Source organism: Thermobia domestica, chromosome 11, assembly GCF_964235325.1.
Source record: "Thermobia domestica chromosome 11, izTheDome1.hap1.1, whole genome shotgun sequence".
Taxonomy (NCBI): Eukaryota; Metazoa; Arthropoda; class Insecta; order Zygentoma; family Lepismatidae; genus Thermobia; species Thermobia domestica.
The window spans coordinates 35,106,976-35,119,223 of NC_137464.1; the positions used below are offsets into that span (position 1 = coordinate 35,106,976).

General features: G+C 35.0%; 1 protein-coding gene across 2 annotated transcripts in view; it reads right to left on the reverse strand.

Moving 5' to 3' along the window:
• Cpsf100 (cleavage and polyadenylation specificity factor subunit 2) overlaps positions 1-12,248 on the reverse strand; it is a 71,454-nt gene that overhangs the window by 23,722 nt on the left and 35,484 nt on the right. The window contains exons 10-13 of one of the 2 annotated variants that reach the window (XM_081730341.1): positions 8,933-9,127; positions 7,259-7,344; positions 5,973-6,247; positions 2,400-2,559 (exon numbers count right to left, since the gene is read on the reverse strand). In XM_081730341.1, the coding sequence (XP_081586467.1) occupies positions 2,400-2,559; positions 5,973-6,247; positions 7,259-7,344; positions 8,933-9,127 (716 nt within the window). Of the gene's footprint in view, positions 1-2,399; positions 2,560-5,972; positions 6,251-7,258; positions 7,345-8,932; positions 9,128-12,248 lie in introns of both variants that reach the window. The other variant, XM_081730340.1, reaches the window with a different exon arrangement.

Here is a 12,248-nt window from a genome sequence, read left to right on the forward strand (position 1 = left end):
TAATAATTAATCAATAACGCGCAACATTCTGAATTTAATTCATTGAGATTAGAAGAACGTACGTTATATTGTTATACATTATACATTTCTGCTTCAATGCACTTCTCTTTCCTATATTCGCAACTGTCATGGTGGCTTCTATCTATTGCTGTGAATTCAGTAAATCTTATGTTACTGCTTAGTAATTATTATTGATTTAGGGATTTCCTGTCCTATATTATTTCTCCTGCATTATTTTAGTTCGAACTTTACCTGGGTTTTCAGCAGTCTGATGTAGATCCGCAAAAATTTTGGGAGCACTATCAAGGGTGTCCTCTTAGTTCAATGTCACATTAATAAAGACACTATGGTTATGGCGCCAATCACTGAGGTCAGGTTAAGTTAACAAAGTAAATCAGAATTTTAGCGCGCACATTGCATTTTTAAGCAATTTTGACTTAAAGGCAAACAAAAACTTAAACATTGTTGTTTTATTTTTACCTTCGATAGTCTAGTTTCTTTTCGAAAATTTGATACTAAAAAAACACACACACTTTACAAATAGTTACTCAAATTAAAATAGTAAAATTCAATCTTGTTTTATAATTTTAGTTACACTTAAATGACACTTACGGGTATCTAAAAAATAAAATAATGATAAAAGGTAGTGTGAAGTGAACACTCAGAAACAATAAAGTTTTGAAAACAGGTTTTAGGCCTACATGCCTACAACTAATGTAAATGAGGCTCAATAATGTATAGTTAAAAAATTAGTTGATTTTCTTTTTGAAAAACTAAACTCGCTTTGCTGTTCGGCATCTAAACAAAAAGTTTGTTATTTTACAGTTTACCCCACCTTCACCTTCACAGGGCCAAAAACTGACTGCCTTTTCTCACAATTGGAAACACATTTTGTTTAATTTATTTTGGGAACGTAGCAAACTGCTACATGGTTAAGTCTCTTTTGGATCATAGTTGACCTAAGATACATGAAATATTGGGGGGAGGGGAAATGAAAAACCGTTTTACAGATATCGAGAGGTGTCCCCGGTGGGATTAACGCCCATGCTCCCACATAAAGGAGTAGTAGACACAGATGTAGTATTGTAGTTGCACTTTTGTATTGTAAATTGCAAACGAAACCAATGTGCTAATTCCTTGTTAGACATCTATTTCTATAAGCATTCAGATTACATAGACAGGGTGTCTACTAAAATTCCAAAATGAAATTTCGTGACTTTTTCGTGACCTTTTCTTTATCAAATCATAAAATTTCCTAACATTTTCAAGAGCGAATTTGCGTGCGAATTAGGCCGAATTTTCATCCATACGATAGAAACGTACTTTGCTTGCGATTTGGTAGCGTCCAAAGCCGACCATAGACATTTTTGGTGGTGAATTTTGACGTTTTATAGAACAAAATTTTCCAATCTGTACTTACATTTGAACAGTTGAAAAAAAAAATCGTGACCCAAAAGCAAAATTTCGTGACTTTTTCGTGAATTTCATGACCGTTTTCTGATTTCGTGACTTTCATGACCGTTTTCTGATTTCGTGACTTTTTCGTGACATTCGTGACTTTCGTGACCGATAGACACCCTGATAGATCTTCCTTCTATCAATTACATAAACCATCTTAAAGTATTTGCACAGACTTTTTTCCATTGGGACTGACACAATAAGTATGTACTATTTTTAAAAACACTTCCGTGCGAAATAGTTTGCAGTACTTTCCAACATTAGCAAACAAATAAATTCTTAACTTACAAATGCATATTAAAGATGAAAAGAACCTCATACTTCAGTTGCTTTCCCGTTGAATGTTGGTTCTTAATAGTCTAGGTTCTAAACTGCCTAAAATAATCATGAAAAGCCAACACTGTCGGATCTGAAGATCTCTCTACATATGCCACAATGATATCTATACGACATTTTACTCTTGATAATTTACGACCAGACACGACAGATCTTTTTTCTTAGTAATCACCATCGTCCTCATCATCATTCCTCATGACATTTTCTCCTATCTCCTCCTGATTGAGAATCTGGTAGCCTGGAACACCCCTGTCCATGTTTAGCCAATATTATCTTGTTCAATATTATCTTCACTGACATTTTCTCCACACTTCAACACCATTTCACGGATACTGAAAATTTCAAAACCCTTGCACACGAATTATCACGAATGTAACGAAGTTCCGATTAGATCACAATCGTATCCGTTGCCGCGTCTTTTAAAAATCTGGTAGGAGATTTTGTCTCAACACTTTCTTTTCCCAACTACACTTGCTACATCAGTTAAATTAAAAGTAATAGTAATAATGATCGAAATCTGCACTCTACGTACTCCTTTCCTTTACTATTATTTGAATCTAATATTGGATATTGATAGGCCTTAAGATAATACGGTGATGACTTACCTTCTTTCTTCGCTTCACCGGACTCATCAACTTCCATAGAAGCAGGTAGAGTGTCTTTTTCAGCAACACGCATCGCTATTTGGGCGTCCAACCAAGCTAATTCTGCCTCTTTACCCTTTCTAAATTCAAGTGATGACACCAACGCATCTGTCAATCGAACCTACAACAGGAAACGTGAGTTAATACAACAAACCCTTGTCATGAAATAATTAAATCATTGATAATCCTAATGAATTCAGAGAAAGAAAGTAGGAAGACTACACCTTTAGATTTTACAGACTATCGGCGCTAATCTTCCTAACTTTCACTGGTTTTCACCGGACATACAAAATAAAATAAGAATTTGCTGTACGAACTTTATTTTTCAACTTTTTTTTTTTTTTGTCACATTCCTCTCCCTACACTTAATAATTTCGTTACTGCAAATATGCAAAATGAAGAACGCAAACTTACTATTAATCTGATATTCCATCCTCGCATTTAACTGATATGATTGGTGAATCTAAGATGATTTCTACGTTTGTTTTTAAAATCAGTTATTATTACAAAAAAAAAAAAAAAAAAAAAAAAAAAAAAAAAAATCTGTATTCCCTTGTTGAAGAACTAAAATAAGAGTAAGAATTGCTTTGCGTATACTTATTCCGATATGCTATAAATACATAGTATGCATACAAGATTCAACGTCGTTTATATGATAAAACTGGAGGAAGTTTTATATAGATGGCACTTATCTATCACAGAAGCCACATGGACACCTAGGGATAAAAATCTGGACCCTGCATATTGGAGCTGGGTATTCCACCATTGAGCCACGCTAACTCTATTCTATCTGTGCTTCCACACAGTAAATATGAAGCTATATTGAAGCAAGTTGTTTAGTTTTGAAATTCACAAATACAAGCAAATTGACTTTTTTTTTAGTAAATCAAACCTTACAATATCTCCATGTCTTCTACCATACCATAAAAATACTTTTAACGTGCAACGTATTATCTACAAATTTACCATACACACCTAGTACAGAAGTGGTGAACAGTAATTTTGTTGTTTACAAGTAGGTAGATATATAATTTGCATGATAATTATGTCTTATACTAACTATTCAGTACCTCCAAAAATTCTGTTGCATTTCCACGTGGTAACAGGCAGCCCCTACATATTTCATTTCGGAAGAGGAAGGCAGCTTGTTAGTCAGTGTTTCCTTTTGTACTCCGCTGGTTGTGATCGCAACTCTTAAAACAGGAATGTCACTGAGACTGGATCAAATATACGCGAACAGCGTTATAGGACCTACGCTCTATACAAGTGTAAACTGGGAGCATATACTAGTAAAACGGGGAGAAATATGACAGACATTCAGCATAGATGTAGGAAATGAACAGACAGTACAAAAGTGGTATAACAAATTTAAGAACGGTGATGAATCCTTCAGGACGCACCACGTACGAGACATCCACATGTCACAGACAATTGGGGACTTAAGTAGCTATTGAAAGTTAAGTGTTGGCAGAAGCATTCAATTACAGTGCAGAAACTATACGCAAATATTTCCTTCAGCTTGACATGTATAAAGATCCCACATGAGTTGACTAAAAAAGCGAAACGAGCAAATGTGTATGTTCATTAGATGTCTCGCCAGAGGAAGGATCCATTTCTGAACAAAGGGCAGACGTGCGATGAGAAGTGGATTCTATAAGACACTCTACAGCGCCGCCATAATTGATTGGCACAGTATGAACCCATTCTTAAATAATCAAAACCAACACATTAACAGAAGATTCTGCTCTGTATTTGGTAGATTGCAAGGAATATTGTGTATGTTGAATTGCTGCCACCCGGTCGGGGAATAGATGCAACGTGTGAATTATATATATATTTTTAAAAAAAAAAACAGTGCTTATGAATCACAAAGAAGTTATTCTATCTCAGGACAATGCAAGTTCCATGTTGCTAAATTCTTCCGTGACACAATTATTCGACTTGAACTGGAAACGCTCTTGATTCCCCCGCATTTGCCTGACATTGCACCGTCGGACCACTATATGTTCCATTAATCAAACAACTATCTGCGAGAAAGAGTTTCCGAACCCTCGATGAGGTAAGCCACGCTGCGAATGATTTCTCTGATTCATATACCGCTGAGATCTACAACCATGGGACACATAAGCCCCCCCCCCCCTAACAGTAGTAATTTAATAACACGTAACAACACAAATTTAAGTAGTCGCAGCTTTCGCGAATTCGTAGTTCATACAAGAAGTCGTTGTTAGTATCAGTTATATTGCTGGTCACTAGTCAGCCATGTTCACGCGACTTTACATGTTCAGCACATATTCTCACTTCAACCTTCTTCCTATACCGTGGTCAGTACTATGAGCAAACAGACGGCGTCGCCATGGGTTACCTGCAGTAGCCAATTTTTATATGGAGCACTTTGAACATGAAGCACTGAAGAAAGCATCACTTGCACCCACACATTTCTATAGATATGTTGATGACACCTTCACCATCTGGCCACATGGACGCAACTCCTTACAGGAGTTCCTGCAGCATCTCAAAAACCAGCATCCGAATATTAAATTCACAATGGAAGTTGAACAAGATGGACGTCTACCATTTCTTGACATCATGATATACAGAAGACCGGATGGCAGCCTAGGCCATAGGGTATACAGGAAACCAACACATACAGATTTATATCTGAACGCAAACAGTTTCCATCACAAAGCTCAACGGCTTGGAGTTCTCAACACTTTAGCACATAGAGCATTTTCCATCTCCGACAAGGATTGTTTAATAGAGGAACTTAATCACCTTCGCAGCGCCATGCTACAGAATGGATACTCAATGCGAGATATAAATATGGCCCAGAAAAGGACCAGAATGAAGGACAGTGACAACAAGGACAAAAGTGCAGAAGAAACTGTGAATAAAGAACGGAAGAACACAATCTGCCTCCCATACACCGGGAACACTTCTGGAAAGCTCAGCAGACTATTTGCCAGGTATAACATCAGGACAATACACAAGCCTCCAGCAAAAATAAAAAAACTTAATACGATCAACCAAAGACGACCTGGGCCTCCGAACTCCTGGAGTTTACCGCATTCCATGTGAATGTGGTAAGTCATATATTGGACAAACAGGACGAACCATTGAAGTCAGATGCAAAGAACACAACAGTTACATCAGACTAAATCAACCAGAAAAATCCGGACTGGCTGAACATAGCATCAAACAGCAACATAAGATTTTGTTCACAGATGCCGAAATAATAGCAAAATGCTCAAGAGTTTGGGACAGGAGGATAAAAGAAGCCGTTGCAATCATACAAGAAAAAACGAACCTTAACAGAGACACAGGATTCCAACTGAGTAAAACATGGACACCAACCATATCCCGCCATTTCAAGCACCAATCAGAAGCCGCCATTTCAACCACCAATCAGAAGAGTCCAATCATACATACATAACAGTATTCACCTGGCTGCTAGCCCGAGAAGACATGTTCATGAATAACATACTTATTCTAATTTATTAAAACACGATTATCATACCATAATACAAATTATACCTGGTATATATGAGTTTCAGTTGTTGCGTCCACGACCTCTCCTCTGGCTGGTGTGAACACACGTCCACCGGCTAACTGCTTACAATACGTCATCATTGCTTTCGTACTTTCAGGCAAACCACGAACTAATATAAGACGTCTCGGTCGAAGTTGAGATAGAATTTTCTGAAGAGACTCACCATCAGAACGACCTTCGAAATCAATAAATTGTACTTGAGCTGCAACACGAACTGTTTTTACCGTAGATACGCATTTAGTAGGCACTTCCGTGATGTCTGCTAAAAAAAACAAGAAATTTTCACATAGTACCAAGTAACAATAACTTCCTTATATATCAACTAATTAATCTAGCAATTGCTATTAATTAACTACAAAAGTCTATTTTGAGTACTATTCAATTTGATAATGCTGACATTACCTGACAATCTCTTTAATTATACAATTCAAATTATGAAAAAGGACACTTTCCCAGAATGTACTAAGTGATGTTAGAATATAGTGAGTCCTCAGATCCAAATATAGATAACGACGCAAATTAAACACATCCCAAACTTTGTTATTGTTGGCGCGTACTGCCTGCTAGAAACTTTAAATAAATATATTTTTTTTCTTGCTAAATTGCTACCATATGTTCACAGTAAAGTGTTATGTACAATTTATCAATTCTTAAAAGAGGGTAGGTATACTAACCTACTTAATTTTGACTTTACATGCTGAAGTTATTCCCTTTCCAGCATGCAAAAAAGAAAAAAAAATGAAATCTCTGAGTTTTACGTTCCACGATTATGCCGGCTAGGCTAAAGGAGACAGTGATGATGAGAAATGAACAAAATGGTGGAATGAAGATAGTGGTAGCAAACAGGAATACCCCGAGGAAACCCATGCACACGGTGTTTGTCCACCGCAAAATTCATTTGACGCGAGCTGGGATCGAACCAGGGACCCCATACATTAGAGGTGAACGCTCTACCACTGAGCTATCGCGGCCTCCAGCATACAAAAGGAAACAAGACGAATATGTAGCTGTTCAAGAGAAGTAATCCACGAAATATCTTGCTGGAAAACGCAAACAGTGAGGTATGTGAAATACTGCAGTAAAATGAAACTCCTCATGCACAACAAAGGTACTAATATTTGCTCTTTTATAACAAATGAAGATTTCCTTGTATTTTGTAAAATTTTTGTACGGAGTGCTCTAAATTGTACAAAGATGAACATAATTGTATCTGTATGAGAGTTTTCAAACGACAACTGATCTCAAGATTAAATAAATTAGGAATTCTAACCTGGCACTTCTTCCTCTTTCACTTCTACGTTCTCTTTGTTCTCCTCTGTTTCTGGATTAACATCAACCATTTTATAATCTTCAGGCCTACAACAAAATGAAAGCAAAAGTTTATAGCAATTAACAATAGTAAGATAACACGAGTTTTGAGACTAAAATACCGTTTCCTATACGAATATCTGAATATTAAGATATGACTAAAAAGTGCCGACATTCAGCTTCTTACTGAATATTCAAGCAGTACTGATTCGACAAAAAAAATTATATTCTTAGTTCACAATATATCATTGTATGAAATAAATAAATAAATAAAGGATCAGAAAGAAATAGAATGATAGCAATGATATTGAACAAGAACGAAGCTAATCTAATAGCAAGGACATTACCACATAAGATTTTTATAAATGCTGCAATAATAACAATGGTAAAGGAGAAAAAAATGTTTCCATATATACAGGGTGTATCAAAAAGGACTTTACAACTTTGAAAACTCATATTGATTGATTCATTTAACTTATAGACATGGTTCTGGAGACATTTTGTAGCAAAATACATCAAGTTTTGACTCACGTAGTACTCTAGTTCACAAACAAACCACCACGAGCGCTAGCGACAGTTGCAGCAAAGACGGCTGCATTTACTGGTCCCGAGCGTCTAGCTGTGCGTTTTGGTTTGAAGAATCCAAGTCTGCAACAACTGTGCAACGTAATTTTCGTACAAAGTATGATAAAGGTCCTCCCAGTAGGCCTACTATTTATCAGTGGCATAAGTTTTTTACTGAAACTGGATGTTCGGAGAGAGACAACAAATCTTCAGGACGTCCCCGTATGTCTGAAGACGTTGTAGAGCAGGTGAGACAAAGCTTTGTAAACAGTTTTACAAAATCAACTCGGCGTGCTTCTCGACAGCTAGGCGTCCCACACATGACAGTTTGGCGTATGTTGAGAAACAGTTGCATCTCTATCAGAATGCAGAATTAAAAGGCACTGACAGAATTGCTTTCAAGGAATTTTGTGTGGAAATGCTACAAGAAATCGACTTCAGATGAGATGTGTGCTGCATCACCATTCGAAGCCACATTTAACCTCTTTAGGTATAACGTTAAAAAAATAAATAAATAAAAACCTACAAAATGACACAAAAACAATGTCTACAAGCTAAATAAATAAAATAATATGAGTTTTCACAGTTTAAACAGTTGTGAAGTCTTTTTTGATACACCCTGTATTGTTGTTAGATTTTTTTTTTTTTTTTTTTTTTTAACAGTGACACAATAATCCTAACAATAATACTACTTATAAGTAATGCTTAGCAGGTTGAATCAAGGTATAATGTTTGTCACTGCGTTACTCATGAGAAATTCATTTTTAATGTTCATCACTTTCAAGGCAAGGAAACCAGGAAGAAGAGAATTACTAACTACAGCTCTTAAAATATTTTAGGAGTGGTATGACATTGAAGAAAAGAAAAAGAACGGAAGTTATCGCAATAAACACTTACTTTTTAAAGTGATTATACACATAGTGAGAATGGAACTCTCTTATGCCTTTTCAAGAACAGACAAGAACTTCTGGTGCCTGTACAACTTCGGTATCCTTTTTACACTCTTACAATTCTATCTATGTACGCAATAAAATACACAACTGATTAAATGGAAAAATCCAGAGGCACTTACTTGATGATTTCACCATAGTCATCGAATTTAACTTTCTCTTCAAAGAAAGGGAACATTGGATACTGTTTTTTGGTGCTTTTAAAGAAACCAGTTTGAGTTTTGGTTTCCGTCTTTACAAGAATATCATGTTTGCCCTTGGCTACTGTAGTCATATCCATTTCATCTCCAGATTCATCACTACTATCCGCAACCTCACTAGAATAACAAAAGCCGTAAGAAGAAAATCAAAAGCTGCAACATACTTCATTTTACACATCAGAATTTGTTTTTCACACTTAATACACTAAACTGCTTGTAGCAGTAACATTCACTCAAATGTTTATAACCATATTACAACTGTTTTAGTTAATTTTAACTTTCATACTATGTCATTGTACAATTACAGTAAAAGTTGTGTAATTTGCATGTTTTCTCTTGTGAAATCAGGCATTAATAGAATATAGTGGAAGCATTATGTAAAAAGTCTCTACCTATTTCATAATGAGACATATATCTATTTTCTGGTAATTTAACAAATACCACAATAATAATAATAATAATAATAATAATAATAATAATAATAATAATAATAATAATAATAATAATAATAATAAAAAAGAGAAAACTTCGCACACCTGGAAACGAAAGAAATTGACTTCCATGCGCTGTTCCAAAAATTGTGAACAATTCCAGTTGAATATAAACAAAATTATTGTGCTTCTTCCAAGCTAAACACCGACATTAAAAATGTAGAACTACCTGGGAAAGATTTGGTAAGAAGATGGTGCCCATATAAGAATGTTACACACCCGTTGTAACAGCTAGCTGTTACTGGACTGAAATAGTTTTGGAAATGGAAGACAAATGAAGAAACAAGTTAATAATGGAATGATTTATGCATTATTAGTCAGAGTTGGCTGGTTTAAACTTAAAAAAAAAAAAAAAAAAAAAAAAAAGTTTCTACACTTCTCAAAGCATCTAGAAAATCTTTTCTCATACATTACTAACCCAGGAAACATGAATATAAGTGATTTATTGAAATCAAAAGTAATTTCTGCATATGCATATGTATGAATAGTTCAGAGTCAGAATCAACTTAAATGATTTGTATTTTTATTCACTTCTTTTTAATGATATACAAATTGAATTAAATCTTTTTTTTTTTTTTTTTTTTTTTTTTTTTGACTCAGTAAACTAACTTGTGCTAAATTAAATCTGTACTCGGTACAGTTATTTCACTTGTGAAGTTGTGTTATCTTTTTGTCCTTTTGAAATGAGTCTCAAAATATGCACAAGTATATATGATTATGTGTCCTCTGTGGAAGAATCCGTAGAAACGTCGCCTTTGTAATCAAGAAGTCTCGTGTTCGAGTCCAGGTGAAGGATACTTTCTTTCGGGTGCAAACTGAACAGTACTTAGAATACCCCTTTAAGCTGTAGGTCCCGTTTTTCATAACTCTGCTGGCATACGGATGTTAAAGCCAAACAAACATTTGTATTCATATGCAATTCAAATAAAGCAAATTTGAAACTTAAAAAGTGTTTAAACATTAAAAAAAAAAAAAAAAAAAAAAAACTGTTATTAGTATTTAAAAAAGAGAGAGAGAAGTAAGAATTTTAGTTACGATTCGTGACTTTGGAAACACTGTTATTGACCTTGCTCAAGGCTGAAGCACAGGAGACGTATCCGACCGCTTCAGATAATCTTATAAATTCAATATTGAAGGAACGCACGAGAAGTGCTCGCATTGGGTACCTTGAACTACGTATCGTCAGTGGTTGATGAGGTTGATTTAGAACGTAATATGATACTTATTCTTTTGAATCAATTTTAAAATTCAATTAAGTAATATTTTTCTTTTTTATAGGAGAATATGAAGAAATAAATTATGAAAAAAAAAAAATCTTTCATTGGTCCTCCCGAACGACGCATTTATGTCCTGATACATTGCTGGCTATATTTCCTGCACTTGATAACAATATCAACTGAGCGCACGATCCGTGGGACAATAAAGGTAAAAGAGACAAGTTTCTAGGAGAGGTTCACTTCTGGATTTTCAGCCATCCATTATAGCTACTCAGCAAAAATAAAACGGTGTGATGAGAGTTTAATCGTCAGCAAAGCTGGTGTGGGTCTCATCACCCGACGGTGTGCTCAATACCTTCCTGCGGTACGTGGTCAATCGGAACTTGAGAACTCGACCCCAGCCACAGGGTTGGCTGGTTTAAACCAATAAATGAAAAAATGTTCGTAAAAGTGTAAGTGTTCGTAAAATCTTGATGAACACACATTTGTGAGTTATCGCGTGTCACTTCCGCATATTATTCGTATTATATTTAAACCTAAATTCCCCATTCATTACTCAAAGAGATTATACTACAAAAACGACTTTTTTTTATAAGTTGATGAATGTTTCTTTTGTGATTTTTTTAGTTTATTATTATTGTTATGCAATTGCAATCAAAGAAAAATTCCAAATATTGTTTCGCTGTAATAATGTTTACTATTGATAAAATACATCGAAATACAGTACTTTTTTTTTTGGGGGGGGTCATACAAACCCCACGAGAGGCATTTACTAAAATCAGAAGTACCTTTGATATCTATTTATGTATAAATGGGTCAGAGCCAAAGTGGACTCAAATAATTCTTATCTTTATTCACTTCTCTTATTGATATGCAAATTAAGTCTTTTTTTTTTTTAACTTGGATTAATAAAAGTCGTAGTGAACTAATTTGGACTTAATTAGTCTTTCTGTACTCTACAATATTTTGAAATTGTCCATATGTAATTCTGTATAATGGTTTCACTTGTGCAACTGTTTATCTTTTTGTCCTTCTCAAAAGACTTAATAATTTGACAATTATATTAAAAGTATATAAAGATCAGTAGAGACACGAGTTTTTCGCAATGTGCGATAAAACGAAATGTGTCAGAATTAAGTAATTTTCAGTTTCTTGACGTTTTATGATATTCTATGTGTATTTTCATTGGTTTCCGTTGCGCGATAAAACGTGAAATTGGCAGTTTAGCGCGAAATTTCTAACAATACGCGATATAACGAGAAATTTTAAAAATACGTTTTCATTACTTTAAAAACGCTAGTTTTCCACTGACAGAACGGTAGAACGTGGCATGAACTATGCATTTTGGGTGATTAGGATATGACTATAGGGAACATGTTGCCCGTTAGATATCACCATCGCAGCTGGATAGAGAGTTCCGAAGTGATGATTGTTTGAAGTTTGTTGTAAACGCACTTACATATAATGTGGCTTCCAACAAGCAATGTTAATTGTGAGAGATTTTTTTTAAAGTATGGACTGGTGATAAGT